The 25,861-nt window shown below is 43.1% G+C and overlaps 1 protein-coding gene and 1 non-coding gene across 17 annotated transcripts in view; one reads left to right on the top strand and one right to left on the bottom strand.

The window, feature by feature from the left end:
* Positions 1-25,861, bottom strand: part of TRIM2 (tripartite motif containing 2) — a 134,071-nt gene that overhangs the window by 56,618 nt on the left and 51,592 nt on the right. For 4 of the 16 annotated variants that reach the window (XM_074338429.2, XM_019722542.3, XM_074338430.2 and 1 more), the window contains exon 1: positions 6,473-6,718. The exons of 11 other annotated variants lie outside the window; for them this stretch is intronic. In XM_074338429.2, the coding sequence (XP_074194530.2) occupies positions 6,473-6,475 (3 nt within the window). In that variant the 5' untranslated portion in view covers positions 6,476-6,718. Of the gene's footprint in view, positions 1-6,278; positions 6,302-6,472; positions 6,719-25,861 lie in introns of those variants that run through there. One more of the 16 variants, XM_088792571.1, reaches the window with a different exon arrangement.
* On the top strand, positions 39-141 carry LOC148755287 (U6 spliceosomal RNA). The gene has a single exon (XR_016019118.1). It is a non-coding gene; the product is annotated as a U6 spliceosomal RNA (small nuclear RNA).

Here is a 25,861-nt window from a genome sequence, read left to right on the forward strand (position 1 = left end):
TAGCACTTTACTGGTGTGTGTGTGTGTGATAAAAATTATAGAGTGTTCACTTCAGCAGCACTAAAAATGGAATGATAAGGAAGATTACCAAGACCCTGGAGCAAGGATGTCATGTAAATTCATTACACGTCCATATTTTTTAAAAATTATATTGGGCGGTCAGATGGCTCAGTTGGTTAGAGCGTGAGCTCTGAACAACAGGGTTCACTCCCATATGGGCCAGTGAGCTGCACCCTCTACAACTAGATTGAAGACAATGAGCTGCAGCTGAGCTGCCAGAGGGGCAGCCCTGATGGCTCAGTTGGTTAGAGTGCGAGCTCGCAACAACAAGGCTGCTGGTTCAATTCCCACATGGGCCAGTGAGCTGCGCGCCCTGCAACTAAAGATTGAAAACAGCGACTGGATTCGGAGCTGAGCTGCGCCCTCCACAACTAGACTGAAGGACAACGACTTGGAACTGATGGGTCCTAGAGAAACACACTGTTCCCCAATAAAAATAAATTTTAAAAAGCCACAAAACAATTATATTGAACTTTTCAGCTAAATTCAGTTAAAAATCATTTCATTTTGAATGGCTTTTGAAATTTTTCATATTACCCTTTGAAATAATCAATCATGATGAGTATTACAAAAACTAGAGAGAAAATATCATTGTTAGATTTGACTCTTTAAAAAAAAAACAGCAACAGAATTTTGGATTTTAGGCAAGGAAAAAACACATTTGTTTTAATCAAAAGATATATGAAATTTCCTGAGCTGACATTTTTTATCTAAAGCCAAAATAAAAAGCATTTCATTCTAATTTTGTGATCATTATTGTAGTGGGTGAGAGTCTTTGTTAGCATTGGTAATCTATATGCTAAATTAAGTTTACATATTAACACTAATTTAAAATCATGACAACTTTACAAATGTGTTACAAGTGACATGTTGAAGACATCTGGATTTTCAAGGCTCCTAGAATCAACACAAAAGGTTTCCAGCCCCAAAAGTTCCCCCAATGGAGACTTTGCCAGGATACGGTCATTCCCTGAGTATAACTAGATACTCACAATAGGAAGACAATTGGACTACTCCTAATGGGATAATGTGCTTAGAAAAATGCAGGCACAGAACGAGCTAACAAGCACCATGGGAAGCCTTCCACCAGTCTGAATATGCCTCGAGGAATATACACACAATATACAACAGCCTTTAATCAAAGTGTTTGAGCGGGACCACAGTTTCTGGTATCCTTGGTTAGAAAGACAATAAATACTTATCTAGATTCTCAGCTAGATTCTGCTTTCCCCATCTTGGTTTCCGAATTGTCAAAGATCCTTCTGAACTCACATAACCAGCGGAAACAAGTGCACCATAATAAAGGAGATCAGGATATAGAACTATTCTGCTGGAGATCAGCAAAACTAATTTCTGGAGAGATGCATGTGAAAACATGCATGGGGTGGACTTTGCCCGTGAAGGAGCCTGAATGCTTTTGGATGCAGGAACTAGCACCAGACACATGGACAAGAAGACAATAGAAAGGAAATGGTAGAGGAGTGAAGGAAGAAAGAGACATTTTAAAACTATATAAATAGTCAACATGAGTGTGATATTGACATTGACCAGCTATGAGAGCTTTTATGTGGGGAGACTGAGCTTCTTTACTGGTGGAAAAACAATAGCAATACTGCTTACAGAAGGGTTTGCTCCCCTTCTGTAAGGGGAGCAAATATCACCTTCTTCATCTGACCATTCTGTTTAAAATTGAAACTGGCCTCCCTCTACCTGTCCCCTAACACTTGCTACCCCCATCCTTGCTCTATTTTTCTTCTTAGGTGACTTTCTAATATAGTCTGTAATGTATTTATTTTGCATGTCATCTCCTCCCCCACCCCACTAAGACATAGGATTCACAAGGGATTTTTGTCTGAAGCTTACTGCAGAAGTCCCAGCTCCTAGAACTCTGGCTGGTACATAGTAGACACTCATTTTTTGAATGAACTGAACGAATGAAATATGAGAATGGACTCAGTCCCAGTAGCAGAAAAGAGGGGCACTTGCTGAATTACATGATAAAGAGCATGGTCATTACCAGTCATCTGAATGTTTTCACTTGACATTAGATAGTACCTACCTCCCTATGTGACAGTCGAATGCTTAGCAACAAAAGCCATCACCCCCCCCCCCAAGGTAAGTCGTGACATATTTTAACACGCTCACTAAAGGCAGGAAAAGAAACTGAGGACTATTGAGGACACATATGCATAGACATTAAAAGTCAGAGACGGTTGATATAAATTTCGCTTACCAACTAAACACAGCTTATTGCGGGTAAAACAATGCAACAATCACATAACAAAATCCTTGGGCATAGAAAAATCCAGTCCCGGCAGTTCTTTCCTCTCATCCTCTCTGGTATTTTTCCTGGCTCACTTTCTGAAATCTCCTACACCTTGGCAGAAATTATGACCAAATGGAAAAGAATTGGATTGGAGGAGATGAAGTGAAAAAAGAAAAATGGCTGCATCCACAATTCTAAGGTTGAGACTGTATTTCCCACCCCAAATTATACCATGTAGATCAGAAAGCTATCCAAACTCTGTATTACTGACACCAGAGTGAGGAAGGGCACGAAGGAAGGATGGAAGAAAAAAGTCAAACTGAAAAACACTCTTCTTGAGAAGGGGAGAGAGTTGGTGAAAACTTGTCTGGCTGGTCTAGGAAACACGGGTGGGAAACAGGTCAAGATTCCCTTGGAAAACAAAATTTTAACGTGATTTGTGGGTAAGAGGCAACAAGCATATTTCATTATACATCATCCTAAAGGCACTAGATTCCATTTCCATTGTTTAATGTTAACGGCATTCTTGGGTTACTCCCTCTCTTTGTTGCCACTTAGCTGAATTTATTCATTAATATCGTTACATTTTGTATTGTTCTTGGACCAATGACAGTGGTGCGAACATACTATAATAAAATCAGATTCTCAAAAAGTTAAAAATCTTCTGGCACATTTACAGAAAGGAAATCTTAAACCATTAGGATTATCTACAACTCACAATGTGCTACCTTTTACATGCCAGGACAGGTGGTACCTTGAGCTCAAGACGCAGGTTTAAAACATCATTAAAGAAACACGGTATTTTTAATTTTTAAAATTTGTGAGCATATTATCATTCGCCTGCAATAGAATTTGCATTGTGACTGAGGACTCAACTAGAAGAAAAGAGGACAATCTTCAGTGAAATTAAAACAGGGTGACCTAATTCCAGTTATATCACGCTGCTATCCCAAAAGGGCCATTTTGTAAATGAGAAGGCCAGATGCAATATCTTTCCTGACAGTATGTGTGAGTGCGAGTGAGAGTGCATGCGTGCGTACGTGTGTGTATGGGGGGGGAGGGCATTCAGGGAGCCCTCCACTTTAACTTCTGTCTCTAGGCAAGGACGTGCCCAAACTTTCCAAGGGCTTTTCTTCTTATTTCCAGGGTCAGCGTTAACACAGTTTCCCTAGACTGCTGGGTTTTGCTATATGGAAGCTGATTCCCAAGCCAAGCCCCCAAATTGCTTTTATGATATTTATATCTATTTCCTCTACCTCTTTCCTTAGGATAGATAACTATTTGCCATTGCTTTCTTCATAAAAGTCCTCATCTTTTGCAGTCAGTTCTTAAGATTTGCTTTAGGGTTTCTAACTTCCAGAAGGCTGGGTGTGTTAATGGAGTGTTAAGTGGTCAGGGTAATTGACATTCATCTTACAGTACCCTGGGAAAGTCACTGATGAGTGCGGTCTCCTCTCCCCACATCCATCACATTGCCAAGTCTCCTCCCTTCTTTCCTGGGAACTACACAAAGAGGCTGAATATTCTGGGATCACAAAAAAAGGCGGAGGACAGCCAGGGCCTTACAGTAGGGGGAAGAAATTTATTCTACATCAGAACTTCAAAAGACACGGGCCTACTACTACCAGCAAACCTCTTTTTGGCCCTGGTTAATAAGAAGCATTATTATTTAATGCTGTTGTTGATTAGAATAAATGTTCATGTAAATTAATACATTTTCAACAAGGATAATAAAAAGCACTCCATGAAGGCAGAGGGTAAAATAGAAGAGAGTAGAAAGACGAATGCAAAAAGCAGTAATGAGTATTTCCTTCAGTGATGCTATTTGAATTATTATACTGGGCTCATTTATTCCTCAGTATCTGGTCTAATCTCAACCTCCAAATTCTAGGAGGAAATCTGATCTGCTGAATTCAGACAACCTGCACAATAATATTCAGAGAACCGTAATAGCCAGCCCCACTACAGAGCAAATTCTACTCTGACACTAAAACCCTTATGTAAGCAATAAAGGGGCTGCACAGATGGCATCCGAGATTTTTTTTTTTTAAAAGCCATTACAAGTGTGTGCAAACTATAATTTTGCCACAACTACAAGTAATTCAGTCACATTTTTAAAGGAAAAAAAAACAATAGTAAATAATTTGGCAGCAAATTTTTTAAAGTTTGAAAGAATTTCTCTTCTATACATTTCAATAATACATACAAATAATTGGTTAAAGTCACAGTTTTATCAGAGAGATAACGCAAAAAAGGCACAAGGGAGTCTTAAAATTAAGTTTAGCTAAATTTTTAAAAATTGTTACCTACTTAGGATTTTTTTTTCTACTTAATAAAAATAGATAAAAGAAAGTTGTAAGTTTGGAGAAATTAATGTCTACAGATAACCAAACGAAGCACATTTTCCTTTCTTAGTAAGACAAAGGACTATGGTTACTGTATTTCACACGCCAACAAAATCCACCAGGCTTTTATAATATAAATAAAGAACAGCAAGTCATCTCAGGATTATAATAAGAAATCTGGTGAGAATGTGTATAGATTTTATTCTCCATTTCAAAAATGTGTGGGTTACATATGCTGCTTTCCTATTTCTCGTAATGGCACATTCTATCAGAGAACCTTTCCACACCGGGCGGTGTTGTAACCTTCCCAAAGCAAATCACTGCGTCTTTCTAGAAGAAAACTGGAAAGGAATACTTAGAGGTTTAGGAACAGCCACACTGTTCACGTGTCTGCAACAGAAAGCGGCTTTCTCAGACCACAGCACACATGAAACTTGGCATTGTGTGCGTGCTCGGGGTGGGGCGTACATTATTTAACAAGACAGTGGGTTAGGACCGGTGCTGCTGAAGCATCTGCCGGAAAATAAAGAAAGACACCAGGACATAGGTGCACAGCAGGCAGCGCGGAATCCTCATACTTGAGAAATCAGCGGAAGAATCTGGGCAAACAAATGGCTCTCCTTACATATTCTAATTTTTTTTTTAATGAAAAAACCCTCTAACAATGTATTCAGGAGGAATAAAAGTGCCGTAATATGATCTAAGCCAAAGAGGAACCAATAATTTTTCAAATGCCTCATTCGGAATCTAAATCTGTCCCTGAAAGCTATGATACTGAAACCATCTTTTCTTAAGACAGAAATATCATTTTATCTTTTGGTTCAGAAACCCACCTAACATTCAATTTTCAGTTTTAAATAAATAGCCAGTCTTTCTACTTGCTTTCCTATCTCCCCAAAATAAGGAATAATGACTGGGCGTGGCACACTTGCAGAAAAAGCTCTCTCGTACAAAGATAACGCTCAGTGTTTCAGGGGAAGAAAACCCTAAGGTCCAACCCAAGGATTTTTTTTTTTTTCTTTTTCTCGGTGATACTACCAGTGAACTCCACCCAGACTTCAGTCTATGTCAAAGGCAGCGGGGAAATGTCAGAAAAAAACCCCAAATCATCTCCTGAATATTTGCCGGTCATCAATGGCATTCGGAATTCAGAGTCGGGTCATGCATTATGAATGAATGGGTTTCCAATGGTAACAGGGAACCGTGGCGCTCAACCCCAGGGTTCTCTATAGAGGACAGGGTGGGGGAAGGGTCGAATCGCACGTTCTCCTCCACCCTGGGGTATTGAGGAAAGAATCTTGCCAATTAAATAGCCTATCCCCATCATCGTACTCAACACATGCAGGGGGGAAAAATCTATTTAAAACAAGCCGAGATACACATTAAAATAAAGACTAGTAGAAATAAAAAGCTAGTCAGATCACATTAGGAACTTGATAAAATCTTGCATGACTTTCTCCCTGTTCTTGTTAATTCGGTGCCTTTGTTTAAGCAGAGTGGGTCTCGCTCTCTCTTGTAGTTACAGAGCACGCCGCAGCACCACGACGGGAGATGGGGTGGGGTGTAGGGGCCAGAATAGAGAGAGCAGGAGAAATCAGTTTACCCACCTGGTATAATACTAAGCAATCCGAACATTTAGGACCTATCCATTTCTGCAGACAAATTAATCAACGAGGCAAAGCATTAAACCCTCCCAAGCCTGTCGCTGCAGCTCCGCGGAAATCCAAAAGAACAATGCGCATTTCTGCCAACATCTCAAGTTTGGAAGCACCATGCAAAGAGACGGGTTAAAATCCCCTACCATGCAGTGCAGCCATCATCAGAAGCCCAGCATATCTTCTGCTCTAGGGAGTGAAGTGCCAGTTCATGAACAGAACAGAGGAAGAGAAAAATGGAGGAAATGAGAAGAGGCTCAGGCAAGTCTGCAGGAATGTTTCTGGGTCCTTAACAAGTGGGAGACCCCTTTCGGCATGCAAACCAATCAATCTTTATCTTAGGACATCTTTTTCTCACTCAGCGTCTGTTGAAAAGACTGCAGCAAACCAAGCAAGGGATTATGGGATAGGGATGCAGCAGCGAGCTGCAATGAGATTCGTGGGTGGCTCGCTCTGCCCTCTGAGTCAGCAGTCAGCTGTTTCCATGCTCCGGTGCTGGGCCGCTGAGGTCCATCACCAGAATGTGACTGCACGATTAACCCAGGGAGAGGCAACCAGTGCATGTCTCCCGGACAGGCACCGTGAGTGTTACAAATCAGAAGGAGGGTGTCCTGATAAGCAAAAGGGCGGTGCAGTGAGAAGGGATTTTGGAAGGAAAACTACACATCTGGTCCCTCAATAGGAAAAGTTCAAATTTAGAGGAGTGTTGGGTGAATGTGCAAGCACACACTTACTTTAGAGAAAAAGATTATCTCTTTCCTTAGACTTTTCAAGCAGCTTGGAACACAAATGTCAATTTTAAAAATGCAAAACAGCTTAGTTGAACAAGCCTTGACGACTTTTTCCCCTTTTGGTATTTGCCCAGGAAATAAAAGAGAGTTCTCTAAGTCAAACAATGCAAATGACATTTCTCAGCTTTTTGTGGCTCTAATCATTCAGAGAAAAATCACATAGCACATTTATTTGCTTTTCTGATGATGCAAAAGTTTTCAGCTAAAGTTTGAGAAACTTGACAAACTACATATATACATAACTTGATTCCCTATCAAGTCATTAAATTTACTTTTAAAGTTTTAATAACTTAAAAATGATCAGTAAGGAACCATATAAAAATGATTAGATCCTCACATTACAAATTATACCGTAGAATAAAAAAATTGTCCCCGTCAGGAGGGAATTCACAATCATTCCCTTTTTCACAGCAACAAAAGCAGTTATGGAATCATATTGCATTCTATTCCTTGGTCAGTCACAAGTTTAAAAGTCGATACTAATCATTTTTATTTAAATAATAAAACTGTGAATTTGCATATTTAATATGCATCCCATTCTTTCCATGCAGTCAGGGATTGCATTGAGCCCTGTGAGGGACGCTCAGCTCTGCAGAGCAGTGATTACCTTGGGTGGCTGGAGTGGGGAGCCAACCATAGAGAACCCAGGGAATTGCTCAGCTCTGCAGAGCAGTGATTACCTTGGGTGGCTGGAGTGGGGAGCCAGCCATAGAGAACCCAGGGAATTCGACAGGCCCAGGAAAATGCACAGACATGCCCATTTTAGCATACTATTCCAGTTGGTACACAGTTCTTTTTTTTAAAAATCATTTTGATACTATACTTTATTTATAGTATTTTAAAAAACATTTTTTTTTATTAGTTTCAGGTGCACAAGACAAAGCAAAACTTAGACGTTTATCATTTATATCCCTCACATTGGGTACACAGTTCTTAAAAGCTCAAGTTAACACCCTGCTTTTGTTTTGTTTTTGTTTTTTTTAACAGCTTTATTGAGATATAATTCATACCATATAATTCATGCATTTCAAGTGTACAATTCAGTGGCTTTTAGTATAGTCACAGATGTGGGCAACCATCAGCACAGCCAATTTTAGAACATTTTCATTACCTCCTAAAGAAACCCTGTATCCTTCAGCTATCACCCCCTACCTTGCCATCCTCCACAGTCCTAAGAAACAATTAACCTACTTTCTGTCTCTATAGATTTCCCTATTCTGGCCAGTCATATGAATGGAATCATATAATATGTGGTCATAGGTGTCTGGCTTTTGTCACTTAGCATAGTGTTGTCAAGGTTCATTCGTGTTGTAGCATATATCAGTATTCTATTCCTTTTTACAGTTGAAAAATATTCCATGGTATGGATACAGCACATTTGTTTATCCATCTGTCAGTTGATGGAGATTTGGCTTGTTTCCACTTTTTGGCTATTATGAATAATGCTTCTGTAAACATTCGTATACAGGTGTTTGTGTGGACACATGTTCTGTTTTAGAAGTTTACAATTTAATTAGAACCAACTCCTGAAACTACAGACAGGCTACCTCCACTCCATTTTTCAATGTCCTCTTCCTAAGACAGGCCATCACAAAGGTGCCTGATGTGCCAAGAGAGGAGTCCCCTCTGCTTTTCATTTGTGCTGCTGAGCCCGTCCCATAACCAAATTCATCAAATGCTGACCCTCCCCTAGCACATCCTCTCCCCTGACTTCTCTCCTCTTCCCCCACTCAACCCAGGCATACAATTGGAGTGAGCCTCTCTGCTCTGAAGATGGGGGGGAAATGGGAGAGATCCTTGGTCTTGTAGCTGGGTTTGTAGTCAGAGAAGGTTCACCTACTCATTCAATCATTCATTCCAATGAACCGTCATTGAATGTCTAGTGTGTGCCTGGCACTGAGTAGGCACTGAGGATGCACAGAAGAATGTAACAGTTTCTCAGTCCTCAGGAAGGACAATCTAGTGTGGGAGATCGATTAGTAAGCGAGCAACTGTAACTCAGAGGGGTAAGCGCTTTGACTACAAGAGGAAGTAGACGCTCTGGAGCGCATAGGAGGGACATATCAGGGTGGGAGGAGTGGGGTGCATTTTAGGCATGGAGCACAACGCAGGCAAAGACTTGGAGGCAAGAGATGGCTCAGAGGAAATGAGAGTGATAATTCAGTGTGGCCGGAGCCTGGGGTGAGGTAGAGCAAATGGGGGGTCATATGTTTTTCTGATCTTTTCCTGGAATTGGGAATGCCTCTTCCTCGGAAACAGCATTACATAGGATAGTTGGATTCCAAATACCCTCATCACTATGGCGTAACTACTGTCTGAGTAAGTGGGTTTGGAAGGCTCAGCCAAGAACGTAACATGCACAACATTGTTTATTATAGGAAAATGCAGCCTTATTCTTAGCACATGTCTTCGCTGGCAAAGGAGTCAACTGTTTGTAAGTTGGGCCTGAGTTACCACAGGATGTGTTAGCTGGCCACAGCATCGTCCCCTTGGCACTTCCTGGCAACAGGTAGGTAGGTGGTGGTGATAATGGCTGTGGGTATATAGCAGCCCAGTTTCTTTGAGTTGGAGTTTGCTTGTACTGAGACCTCAAGCAGCCAGATGGTGGGGCTGCAAGAGCAGAGAAGAGCCTAAGATCCTTGGGATTCTTACTAACGTCTTGGAGCTGTCTTGCCCTCCTCACTGTTTTCTCCAGTTGAATAGACATTAGAGAGTTAACTGTCACCAGCCAGTTTGACTGTGATGTACACTCAGGGAATACACAGACAGAATGCATATGCATAAGAACAGGACATGTGCTGACTAAACTGGGTTTGGTAGGATCCGGGGAGACAGAGATCTGAAATGTATTGACCATCTGTTATGTGCCCAAACCCTTTACATACAGTCTGTCTCCCCAATCAAGGAAATTGCTCCTGGAAAGTAAACTCTTTGAGATGGCACAGAAGAGCATTTATGATCTGGCCTGTGCCATCCTCATTTTTTTCCGCTTTCTGTTCTCCCAGTCATACTCTAGCTCCTAAGACATGGCACCATGTATATTTTTTAGCAGTGGTTCTCACACAGGAATGGCACCAAACCCCTGATGAAGGGGTGGGATATGCATTTGGAAATGTGCAGGGACATACTGATTGTGTATTTGGGGGGTGGGATAGGGGGTACTACTGACATTTAGTGCATAGGAGCAGGGACGCCAAACATCCTCCAGTGCATGGGAGAATTCCATACAAGAACATAGGTCCCCTCCAATTGCCAAGAGTTCCCCCTTTGAGAAACACTAATCTCCAGGCTCATGCCACTTGTTCTGCCAGGAACACGCTCTCATCCTTGCGTGACTCCTTCCTTTCCATGGCTAACTCCTTCCAATCCTTCAGAACTCAACAAAGACACCACTTACTGTAAGAAGGATTCTCTGCCAACCCCTCCAATCCCAGACCTTCCCACCCCAGTCTGGATTGGGTGCCATTCCTGTGTGCTCCATAGAATTCCTTGCTGGAAATTATTGACAGCTCTATGTTCCCAGGCCCTAGTACAGTATCCATCACATAATAGGCACCCAATACGTAGATGCAGAATGACAAATATCCTTCTGCAAATGAATAAGTGACATAACAAGATGCAAAGGTAAACGATTACCTCAGAATTGGAAAACAGTTGGATCAGGGACCACAGGGGAGAGGCAGTTGTTCATATCTGTTTAGTGGTTTATAATTTAGAAAACACCTTCATAATACAAAGCAAAGCAAACTCAGAAACAGATAGAGCCGGCACAATTATTATTTCATTGGAAACTGAAGTTCAGAAAGGTTACGTGACCAGCCCACAGTGGAGTCGCTGGTATGTACCACGGGTGAACTGGAGTTCAGGTCCCGTGACTGGCATAGTTCCTCTTTCAGGGTGCCAGGGTGCCCTGCAAGGACGGGCTGGCTAAAGCAGGAACACTTATCAGGCAATTCCGCAGTGGAACAAAGCCAGCTGATTAGAGAGGTGATGTGTTCCAGGGAGAGACAGATACAATGAACTAAAAGGAGGCAAACTGAAACCAGGAGTCCAGAAACTCTGCCTCATGCAATCATTATTTAGTTTTTCCTATTTTTGCTTTCAAAAACATTTCTCAAAATTCTTGCCCAATGATCGTCTGAAAGAGGATGATAAGGAACAATTATTTCCAGCCTTCAGATCAGGAGAAGAGATATTGTTATAATGGATTTTACTGGGCTCCATCTGCAGCCCCGCAAAACCAGGTTCCTTTGAGCCAGTCCAGACTTTTTTTTTAAAAAAAAAAGCAAGGAAAAAACTATTAAAATTACACTGATGGTAATCACTTTGAGGACCTCTTGTAATTGCAGAAGTCAAATGTGACTTATATTCATCTTTTGTTATAGGTATATATTGAGTATTACAATTTTAATAGTTTTTCCTTTCTTTTTTAAAAAAATAATTTATATTTTATTAGTTCCAGGTGTACAAAGCAATGTAATAGTTAGACATTTAAACCCCTCATAAAGTGATAGCCCACCCCCCTACCCCCCACAAGCTACTACCTCCCCTGGCATCTTATACAGCTGTTACAATACCATTGACTATCTTCCCTATGTTGTACTCCACATCCCATGACTATATCTACCTATATATTTACTTATAGTTGACATTCAGTATTATTCTACTTCAGCTCTTCAGTTGTACAGCGCATTGGTCCGGCACCTACACAGTCTATGACGTGATCCCTCTGATAAGTCCAGTGCCCATTTGGCACCTTCCATAATCTTTACAACATTGTTGATTATATTCCCCATAGTGTATTAACTATCAATTTGTATTTCTTAATGCCTTCACCTTTCACCCTGCCCCCAACCCCATTCCCATCTATCACCCTGACAGATCTAGTACAGTCCAGATTCTTTATAGTCAGTTTGGGAGAGTGGTTTGGCTTGGACCCCAAGAGACTTCTTTCCTCTATTTTGGCAGCGGCTCTGGAAGGCCCCCCACATTAGGGGGTTAGAGGCCATCCTTTAGTGGCTGTAGGGAGGTCCTAGGCCAAACAGGACTGTTTGAAAATAATAGTGATGAAGCAGAAACAATCTTCCATTTAAGTGTCCTTAAGAAGCGAGATGGTCCAAGTTGGCCTTAATCTACTGGTGTTATATGGATAGAAATGGATTAACCAGGAAACCAGTTGACCCAGTTGCAACACAAGAACTCTCCTCAGAATTGACCTGCCCTTGGGATTACCATTTAATGTTACACATCTCACAAATAATTATGTGCCAGGTGGTATACTAGGCACTGACGATACAAAAATAAGATGCAAACAGACCTCTTAAAGTCACTGCTGGGGACAGTTTCCTACCTCTAAGTCACAGTCATATTGATTGGGTCTCAGGTATCAGGATAGCCCTTCCCAGACAGGCGGAGTGTTTGCAGTAAGGGACCCAGATCAAGCTCCCCTGAGTCCCTGCCTCATGTCTTAGTGTCCCCTCTAGACTGCCTGTGTGTTTCCTACAGGCTGCTGCCCAATACTGACAGCATAAGCCAGGTGCGGTCTGCTCAGCACAGAACAGAGCTCTGGCTCTGTTGGTTCCTTGATGTAAGCTCTATACTTTTACTAATGTCCTCTGAGCTCATTTTACCTTTCATGGCTCTTTCGTCATGTTGTATCATACTGAACAGATGACTAAAATTCATGTCAAAAAGGAAACTCTAGTGGGTCTGCTATCATTTACACTTATGGAACCCAGGATGCTGTCTTTTCTAGGTGCTTGTGAACCATCCCATTAATATTCCTCTATATAAATTATGTTCCTTAGCCTGCAATGTGTGGGTTTGGTCTTTGTACATGAAAAGTGTATTTTCCTATCTCTGGTCTGTAAGACACTCACCTTTTCCCTAAGATCTCATAAAAATCAGGGTCTGTGATTTGGCAATCATAGCTATACGTTCTTCTAAAACCTGGAATGTCATTTGTTGAAGCCAGGAGACTTAAAATTTAATTAGATCCCCTGGGTTTTCTATTTTTACCTACTGTATTTGTTTCCTATGGCTGCTGTAACAAAGTACCACAGAGGAGGATGTCTTATAATAACAGAAATCTATTCTCTCACACTTCTGGAGGCTAGAAGTACAAATATCAAAGTGTCAGTTTCCCTCCAAAGACTCTATTACATGGCTGTCTTCTCCCTGTGTGTGTCTGCATGACACTCCTTTCCCTGTGTCTCTGATTTTTCTTCTTATAAGGATACCTGTCATATTGGATTAGGGCCCACCTTAACTTGATCACATCTGCAAAGATCCTATCTCCAAATAAGGTTACATTCATACCGTGTTTCCCCCAAAACAAGACCTATCCAGACCATCAGCTCTGATGCATCTTTTGGAGCAACAATTAATGTAAGACCCGGTCTTGTTTTACTACAATATAAGACCAGGTCTTATATAATAAAATGTAACATAAGATGGGGGCTTATATTAATTGTTGCTCCAAAAGATACATTAGAGCTGATGGTCCGGATAGGTCTTATTTTCAGGGAAACACGGTAGGTACTGGGGTTTGGGACTTTACCATGTCTTTTTGAGGAACACAATTCAATCCACAACATCTACTGTAGGTAAAGGGTTAACAGGAGGCCTGGGCTGCTGCAGGCCTGCCTGAGAATGACCTAGGTTTCCCATAGCACTGTTCCCTTGAAAACAGTAAAGATACATGGGGAATGTTATGTCTGCCTTACTTAGGGTGTGCATTAGTGGAGCTGTGAGATGGCTACATAACAGGATGGCATAAATGATTGGCAGGTAAAAGGAGCTATGACTTCTGTGTGTCAAGGTGACCCCCAAACCCTTTGGCTCTCATCTCTGGCACATATATTCCAAGCAGGTGAGCAGGCAACGGAAGCTTCTAGGCCTCCTGATGAGATGAACGTACTGTATCTCCTGCTCTGTATCCTTTGCCAATACTTACTAACCATATTATTAAAGCCTGCTTGTGTCTTGTGAGTCTGATTGGCAGCTCAAACCTATGACCCCAACTGTGCTGCTGGCCTACCCTGCAGAGTTCCTTCTCATTAGCCTTCAGAAGCCCCTTTTTAGCAAACCACCAGGCTCAACCATCCACTGATACATCAAACTCCCCAGCAGCAGGCTACCCTTTCCTTATTGTCTGCCTTGCTCTGCTAATAACAAAAATAAAAAGCAAAAGCAAGCCAACAAAACACTTTTGTTTTGCCATTGTTTGGCCTGGCTAATTCCAAGTTGACTCTACCTATTTTAAGTATGCCTGGAACATACCCTCCCAGGCCTAACTCTCGATTCCTAACACCAGTATCAAGCTGAAGAGAAAAACAGACCTGGTGACAGACCTGGCCCAGGCCCAGCCCAGCTCTGAGTGGGGCAGAGCCCAGGCCTGACTGACGGCTGCCAGCCGGGAGGTGGCCGATGTGGGTGCGCAGCTAATAATGCCTTACTAGCCGCTGACTTCCTCTCTCCCACATTCTTTCTTCTCTGTCCCATAAAATGGATGATTTTTAAACCAACATGTAGTTCAGAGACAATCTCACACATGTTCGTATTTGTTGACCAAACTATCCCACTTCTAGGACTCTACTCAAAGGTAATAACCACATCTATGGGCAATTCTCAGACAATTACGGCGGCGGCCCAGGCCAGGCGGAGTCCCGAGCGCATTCACCGCTCCCCACGCTGGGCGGGGGTTTCCGTGGCAACAGGCTCCTCCCCCAGGGAGCTGCGCTCTCCTCTGGCTAAAGCAAAGCAGGCGCCTCCTACACAAAGTCCAAGACTCCACTTATACAGTGTCATGAAAGTCTCTTGTATCCCCTTTCTGTAGGATTCTCTTCTAACCTTATTTCTCACCGGGAAACAGAACCACTCTGCAAAATAGCTGACTCAAGTGATGGCGATGGGAATACCAAGAGAAGGGAGAGTCAGGCCTGCGGTGACAGCTACAAAAACTGAACTACAGGGATCGCCCTGGCTGGACCCTTCCAGCACTGTGGGTGCTCCAACTGTGGCCCTTTCCCATCTCCCGGGGCTGCGGCTCTCCTGCCCTCCAGCCCTCCAAGGGTTCTGCCTCTGGGCTAACATGACCATGGTGCTAGGGAATTAACGTGGGGCTTCCTGACGTTCAGAGGCCTGAGCTCACTGAGAACTTTTACAGTTCAGTGCTTTACCCCCAGGATGATACTAAAGTAGGAGTCTGGGCACCTTGGTAGAGAGATAGTAAGGGGAAGCAGAGTTTGCCACCCCAAAATACGCCTTTTTGAACATATTAATTATTTTAAGCCAGTTATTTTTAAGACACGAAAGACTCAGGAAAAACCTTTGACTTTCCCCATAACTGCCTAAAAGAATTTAAAACAGAGAACCTGCTCCAGGAAGGGAGCTATCATCATAGATAACCAAACTTTAATCTTTAGCATGTGAAAGGAAAGAAACTAGCAAGGCCCTTTTGTTCATAGTCTTCTTGTTGTTAAAGACAGCCTAGCAAACATTTACCAAACATTTGCTTTTCATCCCCATGTGAATTGCCTTTCTCCCCTTTGAAGTCCCAAACCACAACCCCCCCCCACTCCCACCCTTTACCTCATCTCAAAATGGCATATAAGCCATAAGTGCCAGATCTGTCCCATATTCTTATGGAACTCCTGTATGTATATACATAATGAATTTAGCTATCTCCTCCCGTTGATCTGTCTCATGTCAATTTCATTATTACACCATCCAGAAGAAGTTTGAAGGGTAGAAGAAAAGTTGTTTTTCCTCCCCCACAATATCCTTGGTATCTAAGGATAGTGGAACTTGGCTGTCTCCCGCATACATGTAATCAGGAGAGAGTGTTTTCCTAAGCAGTAAATGTGGCACCATGCCACACACAGGTCACTTATATCCCAGTGTTACAGTCATACTGCAGATGTCAGCATGCAGCTGTAATGAAGGCACAGGTTCTGAAGACACAGCTGTATTTGGTCTATGTTCAGGCTGCTCATTGCCTCTATAAGCGCTTTTGTAAAATATTACCTCATAAGGCTGCCCTGAAGACTAAATGGTATAGTGTGTAAGTGCCTTAGCACCTTGCTTCACGCACAGCAGGTCTCAAGTTGCTATAGTCAGAAGCTGTGTGGTGCTGTAATGGAGAGTATGGGCCCTTGTGCTAGGGTAGATTTGAATCCTGGCTCTGCCACTTATGACTTTGAGTAAGTAATTTCACCTCCCTGTGCCTCAATTTCCTCATCTATATCACGGGGATAGTAACCTACTTCAGAGGGTTATTGTGAAAACTAAATGGTTTAAGAGAACCCATCACAGTGCCTGATACATAGTAAGTGGTCAATACAGGTACTAGTATAGTAGTAGTAGCAGTAGTATTGCCTCTCCTAGATTTATGAGTTCCTTTAGGAATGGCTAATGGTTCACTTTTGTATTCCTAGGGCGTGGCTCGTGTAGGGTCCAATAACCATTTATTTTTTTGATAAATCAATAGACTAATAATACACTACTCCCCATGAATTCTTTTTTAATGCCAAATGAAATAAATCAATAGATGAGACTGGGCAGAATGCTGCAAAATCAGAAGAGATATATCTATATACTTTTATCATACTCGCCTGGACACAGCCTCCCTTGGCCTTCTCACCCACTTAGCACTGGTGTCTCCTAGCTGGCTTTGACACAGTTGAGCAAGAGGCTAGAATGCTACTTTGTTGCTCTTGGCGAGTCCTTACACTAACTCATAATCCCAAGCCAGCACCAGAAGGAAGAAGGTCTCTGCACAAACCCACCTGCCCCTCGTTTTTGTAAAAAAGGAGCCTGGTGCTTTTATGCTGGTCAGTGGCCAGTGGAAGTAAGTCCTCATTGGCCAGTGTCTTGCCTTTAGAATGACACTAAAGGCAGCGGCCTTCTTGGAATGATAAGAAGACAAATGATTCCTACTGGCATCTTTCCAGAGTCAAAGTCTTCCCCCTCTGATAAATGTCATCGTCTCTGGACATGAGAATGGAGGCCTTGCTTTCATGTCCTTCTCTGAATGGACATGCTCCAAAGCAAATACTGAATCACCTAGTTCTCTCCCTAGGCAATATGGAGGCTGGGTGCCAGGCAATATGTCCAGGCCGGGTGCCAGGAAGCCACAGTGCAACCAGAGGCAAGGGGAGCAGGGGCAGGAGAACAAGAATAGCTAGGCTGCGGCACACTAGGTCTGCAAACCGGCCAGGTCGGGCCTGCCAGGCCTAGGGTGCCCTGCCCACACCTATGAGCCCAGGTACGGGGTAAGACGGCTTGGTGCTAAGTCAAGCCATCCATGGCCTGGGGTCCAATGCTGGGGTCACCCTGGCTCTTCTGGATAATGTGTTTCCTTCTCTCCTGTGTCTTCTTCCCTTTTTCTCCTGGCCTCTCCCTACTCTCCACTGACTTCTTTCATACAACAAGCTTTTATTTCAGTTCTTCTGTGTGCTGGGCACTGCACTGGGGTCCACATTCAGTCACTGTCCTTAAAGAACTTAACACACTTTCATGAGAGATAAACAAAAAAATCTCACTTGTATAATCAATTACATTAACAAAAATAAAAATAAATTCAATCTCAAATAAAGAATATCTATCTGTGGCCTCTACTCAGCCCCACCAAGGATGCTGATGGGTGATGCCCCAGCCAACTGGGATGGCACCCTGTGGTGAATGATATTCTGGACGCTGGAATCAGACACATGTGTGTGCAATACCCAGCTCTGACACTGACCAGCGGTGTGATTTGGGGGAAATTGCATAACCTCTCTGACACTCCCTTTCCTCACTGTAAAAGGACAATAAGAGTGACACCTCATAAGATTGTTAGGGAAAAAATAATAATAAATAAATGAACAAATAAATAAATAATAAAAAAATAAAAATAAACAAATAAGATTGTTAGGAGGATTAAATAAGATAATGCCTGAAAGATGCTTAGCACAGTGCCTGGCACATCGTAAAATTCAAAAAATGTCAATTATCATTGTTGTTTTAATTACTCAAGAGACTAGAGGTCAGCAACTGTCTCTGTAAAGGGCCCAGTGGTAAATATTTTAGACTTTGTGGGCCACACAGTATCTGTTACAACTACTCAACTCTTTTGTCGTGGTGTGAAAGCAGTCCTAGGTAATATATAAGTGAAGGAGTATATCACTGTGCTCCAATAATACTGGATTTATAAACATTGAAATGTGATATTGTATACGCAGCTCACATGTCACAGAATATTATGATTTTTTTCCACCCAAAGTATTTAAAAATGTAAAACCATTCTTAGCTCACAGGCTGTACAAAAACAGGCAGAGGGCTGGGTTTGGCACACAGGCTGTGGTTTGCCCACCCCGATCAAGCCTAATGAAATGGCTGGCACTTCCTTTCATGGATTTTGCTTCAAAGAAAAATCCACTTGGTGGGTCCATAATACCCTAATTCAGCATCTGAATGTTAAGACACAAACCCCACTAACTTCAACAAGGTTACACACCAAACCAAGGACAGCAAACATCCCATAACGGAAAAACAATACCTACAATTTATTTGTGCACAAACAAAGGTAAGTAAACAATACCCACAATTTACTTGTATGCAAGATAAGATATAGAAAAAACAATCAGTTCCTTAGATGTACCACCACCCTGTGTTTCGTAGACAAAAGCAAGCTGTTCCCACAGACTCAAGGATTGCCTGTGTGTGTACTTCACTTCTCAGTGCTGCGCACAGAAAAACCCAGCTGTAAGAAATGTCACAGAGGACCACAATACCCCGAAATTTTACACACAGGCTGCAAGAAGACAGAATGTGTGGTAAGTGAAGAAGGCTAGGGAAAATGAAGGAGGGCGGGAGGAACCTGCCAGAAACAGGCCAAGTCCCACCACTGTGGAAATCAGATTGCAAATGATTTCCTGATATAACGGCTCCCCCAGAAATGTCTGTACTTCCTAACTCCCTTCTTTCCTTGCCTTCTCCCCTGCCTTCTTAAGCATCTGTGGATGGACACAGGACATTGGGTTTTACTTGCCACTGCAATCTAAGAAGAGTATTACTCTCTGGCTCATATCAAATTCCTCACAGTCTAGAAACTTTCTCCAATGCTATAAAAAGGCCATATTCCAGACACATTGCGATTAATAATTAAACGTGTTGCCCTTGATTCCAAGGAAATGCAAAGGCTTTCTTATAAAAGCCATTCCAAGTATCAAATCAGCTCCTATACCCCTTTAAAAACTATGTGTGATCCATGTCCGCCTGTCATTACTGGGTAAAGGATCTGCCCATCCAGCCCGACTGAAGTGCTGAGCAGTCCTCAAGGTCAGATATCACAGAAATGCCCTTTGATTCAGTGGGGACGCTCCTCTGGGAAGAACACAGCTGAGGGACAGATGTGTATACATAGCTCAAGTCATAGCTAACCCGCTGGCTCCCTTCAGAAGTGCCTCTTGGTTTTAACTGCTATCTGATGAAGCAAGCATGCAAGACTTCTTTAGAAAGGAAAAAGTGAGGAATTGGGACCTAGCGAGGAAACCTGGCAGGATGTCCCCAGCTGCATTCAATGTCCCTTCCTTACCCATCAAGAAGCATAAGCCTGAAGTCACAGAACCTGGGGTTTTCTTACCCCACCACAGGGTGTGGCACTGGTACTCCACAAAGGGATAACAACCACCCCAAGTGGATCTCCAGTCTCAGACCTGGATCACAGGCATAAACTCCATCACTTTCCAATCCCATGGGGGGTGTGTGGGGGGGGTGTTCAGTTCACTCCCCCAACCCCAGGTCTGACTCCTAATCCACTCCCCTCCTTGCCCGGCAGGGCCTCTCCACCAGTCCTTGGAAGCAGGAAGGCATAAGACTCATCCTTTCACGGAATCAGAGGTATTTAAAGTTGAACAGGACTATAGAGAAGATACAGTCCAGTGGTTTTAAAGCCACAAAACACTTTCTCTAAAGAGCTGGTCTTGGTCCTGGGGGCCCTGCCAACATGCTCACCTCTCCCTTTTGCTGGGTCCCTGAGGCCTCTCTTCAGAACATTCGGCCATATCCAGTCTGATCACCATCATATAGACAAAGAAACAGGTTTGGGGAGGTGATGTGACTCCTCCCACACCACACAACTAACAAATGGCAAAGGCCGACACAGAACTCAGGCCTGAGTGCATGCCTCTCTCCACCTGCCCCAGTGCCCCCTCTCTACATGCAGACCTTGGAGCTAGAGGTCTGTGCAGGCTGCCTGGTTTCCTGATGATGATGGTCACTCTGTGGAGGCTGTTCCACAACAGAAAGGTCTTGCTAAGTAAGAATTAAACACTATATTCAGGAATAACAAACAGCTCTTAAAGCACAGCTGGTCTGCTTGAAGGTTAATGATTTCGAGTTTATGAACAAACACTGCAGGCGAACAGCAGGAGTTCCCAAGATAGCCGAAAAACAGGAACCCACCCCAAAGGATGAGGGTACTAAAAGGTTAAAACTCCGGCCTTCCACATGGCAAAGGGCAGGGAAAAAATAAACCATGACATCCTGTTAGAAGGGGATTCACAGCGAAGAGACGCCTGGGAATAAGAAGAAAAAATATATAGTAGACGGAGGCTAAATATTGTACCAACTTTGTAGAGTTAAGAAGCTGCATATCTTCAGAATGACCTTGACAATAAAAATCTGACACTAAAACAAACACAGAAGAGTGGAGGTTAAATCATTAGCAGCTGTACAGACTGCGTATAAAGCCTTTTAATCTAGTCAAATTTGACACACAGATTTGCTCCAAAGATCTTTGTTGTCGGCATGGACGGCTGGCGTCTTCCGGTCCTTCTCTTTCATGCTCCCTGAGGGGCTTTGGTGGAATTGCCATTCTATTTTTAAAAATGTTAACACATGGTTCTTTGGTCCCCTAAGTGGAAGAACCCAGTCTTAATTTAGACTTGCCCATAAAGCTTATTCATTGTAAAAACAGGTTTTATTTCTGTTTTTCTATTTATGCTACCTGCCAGGCCTCTCCTAGCAGCATTCTGGGACCTCTACTCAGCCCTTCTGTGGCCTCTGCCTTCTGCTCTTCCCTCCATCATTCTTTCTGTCTCTGCTCTTTCCAGCTTTTCAGGAATCAATCACTCCATTACCTCAAGTCCAAATTCTGAGATCTTAAATCCAGAGAAAGAGGTGGCTTCTCCTTAGGAAATGGCAAGTGGGTCTTCATGCAGGGCTGAGGTCCTCATAGGGCACCTCGTGCCTGCGGGTCCCGCTGCCCCCATGCCCCGGCTTCAAGGCAGCCTGTGCTCCCTCAGCTGTCTGCTCACATGGTGCCTCTTCTCTGAGGCCTTCTCTGACCCTCCTGTCAAAGTGGGTAGTCCCCTGTTTGTGATTTAGCACTCCATCCTGTTTGAATCCTTCATGACAATTATCACAGTTTGTAATGACGCATCTATTTGCTTGCTTAGTTAGAACCGCCTCCCTCACCAATCTTTAAACTCCATGGGACAGGGTCACACTCCAACGCGGACACAGCACACACGCAGTCTTGGCACATGGCTTCCAGTAGTGCATGGTATGGAATGACTGAGCGTCCAACCTGACTGGACATGACCTGGGCGCTGTGCGAGCAGCACCTCTCTGGAGAACACAGGCTTCGGCGCCAGGTTCTCATGGAAAACACCTTCAGAAATACTTGCTATGCTTGCACCTCAGCTAAAGATACCTGTGAGCTCTATTTGTAGCAGGGATCTGTTAGGAAAATGGTGTCAACCAAATTAGGTAGACAACGTAACCTGCTTAAGAGTTACACGTACTCTACAGAAAAAGTACTTTTCATATTACTTCCTGAAGATGTTTTCATCCAGTCATGAAAGTTCACTTTATAACACATTGACATGGTTACTGGATAAGTGTAAATACTGGGAGTAATAAAAAGAAACAGCTGTTTAGAGATTCTGTAAGTCACTGCTGCTTTTTCATGTATTCTGAATGAGCGAGCTCTTACAAGACGTTCAGTCCTAGAAGCAGAGGAAGGAAACTTGTACTGATGAGAGACGCCACATAGGCAAGGACACCATTTACTCCTAGACTGATTCCTTTCACAGTGGGTGAAGGTTATTTGATATTCTACTTTTTTTCAACTAAGAGAAAAATACTTACTGCTTATGCAAATACGTAGTTTTGAAAGAGTAGTTCAAACTACGAGGTAAAATCTCTTCCTTCAAATAGGGAGCCTAAAAACACACTGGCAAGAAAATACTACCAAATAAGATGCTCTGCTTTTAATTAAGACAAAGAGGAACAAGAGAGATATTATCTGATAAAAAGTTGTCTTGTTTGTCCAAGAGAAAAGAGAAAAGGAGAGGGTGAGATGCAGGCCACTCTGTGACATCCACTGAGTCATTCCTTCCCTCCACTTTCAGGGAACAATGAATGATGCTAATGCTTACATGGCCCAAGGTGGTTTTGCACTAAGGGGAGTCAAAGCAGTATTATGGTGATTGCACTCTTTGATGATTACAAACAGGGAATCACATTTTCTCTTGGTCAGCAGGGAATAGAAAGAGCTTAAGAAAACAGAAAGGATAACCTTTGGTGGAGGGACACAATTCAACCCATAATAGGAGCCTTTGAAGAGTGTTGAGCTATAGAGTAAGAGGGGGAAAGTGGTTTTAGTAAAGACGGACTGACAACAGAATGCAGAATACGTTGGCAGGAAGGGAAGGAGCTGTAGGCTGGGAGTGGAGGGTAGAGAAAAAATAGGTAAAATATATACACATTTCAAAGGAAGACTTGAAAAGATTTAAGCATTAGCAATGCTAGTATGTTATAAGTCTAGAACATGACAGTTTGAGGAACATTTTACCGCCTTTGATCTTCCTGACTGACTAGGGAAGGCTGACACAGAAGGCTGCGTGGCTGGCGTCTTCAGGGTTTCCGGCCTGAAAGAAGGACCAATGGTGAGGTCACCCAACCAGTGCGGGCAGCTGGCAAAGGCAGCTGCATGTGCTGAATTTGAGGTGGAGACAGTTAAGTGAAGACATCCACTGGGTCACTGGAAACCTGAGCCAGCTCTCCTCTCTCTAGACATAGATTTGGGAGTTAAACACATTCGAGTAGTCCTTTAATCCATGAGAGCGGATAAGAGCCTTGAGGGAGCACGTGTAGGAGAAGAGCTGTGGGCTTTGTATTCTGGCAAAGTCCATAAGTTAGATGATTGCTAGTGAGTCAAAGTAGCATGTAAACAGGTAGAGGAGAAATGGCCAAATTCTCTACCTCCAAAGCTGAAGAAAAAGAGTTTTGAGTAGATGTTTCAGTGCCAGGAACCATAGGAAGGTGGGAGAAGAACAGGAAGAGAACTGACTGAGGTTTCACCTGGGGGAAGACTTTGGATTTTCGTATGAAGACAGTGGGAAGAGGAAGTGCCGGGGAAAGGGAGGCAGGAAAGAGGGTAACACAGGGCAGCGGGATTAAGAAAAGGATCTGTGGGATTTATTTTAAAGTCCTGGTTTTTTAAGATATAGTTTACGTAGAGTAAAATTCACTCTTTCGAGTGTTCAATTCTATGAGTTGTTTTGTTTTTGTAAGCATAGTCTCATAACCACCACCATATCAAGAGGAGAACAGTTACCTCACCCTCAACATTCCTTCTGCTGAGGGGCTTTTTGAGAGGAAACCAAGGTGTATTTGAAGTCAGAAGGAAGGGAAGCCATGCTCAAGGAGAAAGGGACAGCGCTAACGAGGGAAGGAAGGGTTAACTGAGGGAGAGAGGCCCTGGAGGGGGTAAGGGGGCAGGCAGCAACTCAGAAGGGGTTAATTCTAGGGAAACGGAATGTTTTCTCTCTTCCTATGAAGTAGAAGGAAGGATGAATGCATTCAGGGTCTATGATATATTTGGGGAGTGGATTCCTAAACTTCTGCTAGCAAAACCATCTCCTGCTGAGCAAGATGTTAAATGTCATATTCCATAACTTCCGCCTTGGAGATATTGTTTCCTATTGCAATTACTGACTGCAGGAATTACATCAAAGTGAAATACAGGCTGGTTTTCTTTGGGCTGTGTGCCCAAATTCTGCTGCCATGTAATCCTGTAGCAATTTTAGAACTCAACTTCACAATTCTCCAAAGTTAAGTACACGTGCATCTTTTCCTGTATCATCCAGGGGCAAAACTTGGCGGCAAAAATGGTTTCAATCCTCATAGATGCATGTGACAGCCATAAACGACTCACTGCTGAAGAGCTGGCTTTCCCAGACATGTCCTCGGGGCATGATTTGGCGGAAGAGATTCGCGTCTCATCATGTTATACTTTTGACTTAAAATCACCCTGAAGTGCATTTCCCTACTAACACCCATGACATCGCTCTCCTCATCTTTGCAGTCCCATGGCTGTCACCCTATTCAGGTGTGGGAGGCAGGAGAGTGCTGAACTGTAATTCTAAAACTGTGAGTTTCAAGAGTGGGTTGGGTATCAAGGTGTGGGTGGCAACCAGCCTATGTAAGCAATGCAATAGGACAGAAAACAGCAGAGGGCTAAATGTGATCTCATGCAACTTTTGTTTCCTGGAAATATATATCGTCTATCGTGGACCACAATGTAAAATATGTTTCTACTGTGGCTCATAGGCACAGTCACGTTTGGGATATTCCGTGTAGAAGTGCATGGATCCCCTGCTAATAGTGTGACGCTAGGCAGGTGACTACTGAATGTCCTTGTGGCTTAGTTAGATCCATAGTCTGTACAATGGGGAAGGTAACAGTATCTATTATACATATGGTTGTTGAAAGGATTAAAGAGAAAACGCATGGAAAGCATTACGAACTGACTGTGCCTGGTTAATTAATAGTCAATGCTTATTATTATGATTTCTTTTCTTGCCTAGCTCTATAGCCCACATCTTTGTTTCCTATCCAGACATTTATTCTGAGCCCAGAGCTGGGAACCCAATAGCCTGCCTGACATCTCCTTGTGGTTGTTCCGTGTCATCTTCAGCTCAACATATCCAAACTTGAACTCAACTCATCACCACCTTCTCTATCCAATCCTCACCCCTCCCACTGCCTCTTTAGGACCCCAAGCACGCAGACCCCTCTGCTGCTCCTTCTGAATTCACTCTTGTCTGAGCAGTACCAGTACCTCAGAAGATGATCTAATTTGGAAACAGGTCTTCAGAGGTAATCAAGGGAAAATAGGTCATTAGGGTGGGCCTCAATGCCGCATGACTGGTGTCCTTATAAAAAGGGGAAATTTGGGCACAAAGACATGCATAGACAATGTGAAGACACAGGAAAAACACCATCTGTAAGCCAAGGAATGCCTGAGGCTACCAGAAGCTAGGAGAGAGAGGCACAGAATACATTCTCCCTCACAGCCTTCAGAAGGAACCAACTCTGCCCACACACTCTAAAGTTTCTCAACATCTGGCACTAAAGATCCTCTCTGATCTGTCCCTGTCCTCCCTAGTGAACTCTAACACCACCACCCCATTACCCCCTCCCTACCCCCGCCTTCCCTATCTAGACCTTCTGGTCAGCTTTCCTTCAATCAGACAGGTCTCCCTGCTAATCCCCATCTGGAAGATGGCTCTCCACCTTTGCTTGGGATGTTCCCAATAGCCTATTATGCCCCACCTACTTTTCTTCCATCTAAATCTTGCACGTTATTTATGCTCTAACCTTTGTCCCTCTTCCTCAAGTATACTGTCCCTGATTTTTTGGCCTATGGTTTTCTCTCTCCTGTAAACTGTCACTGTACTTATTGTCTGTATC

Source organism: Rhinolophus sinicus, chromosome 15 (assembly GCF_057876585.1).
Source record: "Rhinolophus sinicus isolate RSI-liver-muscle chromosome 15, RSI-T2T, whole genome shotgun sequence".
NCBI classification, from domain to species: domain Eukaryota; kingdom Metazoa; phylum Chordata; class Mammalia; order Chiroptera; family Rhinolophidae; genus Rhinolophus; species Rhinolophus sinicus.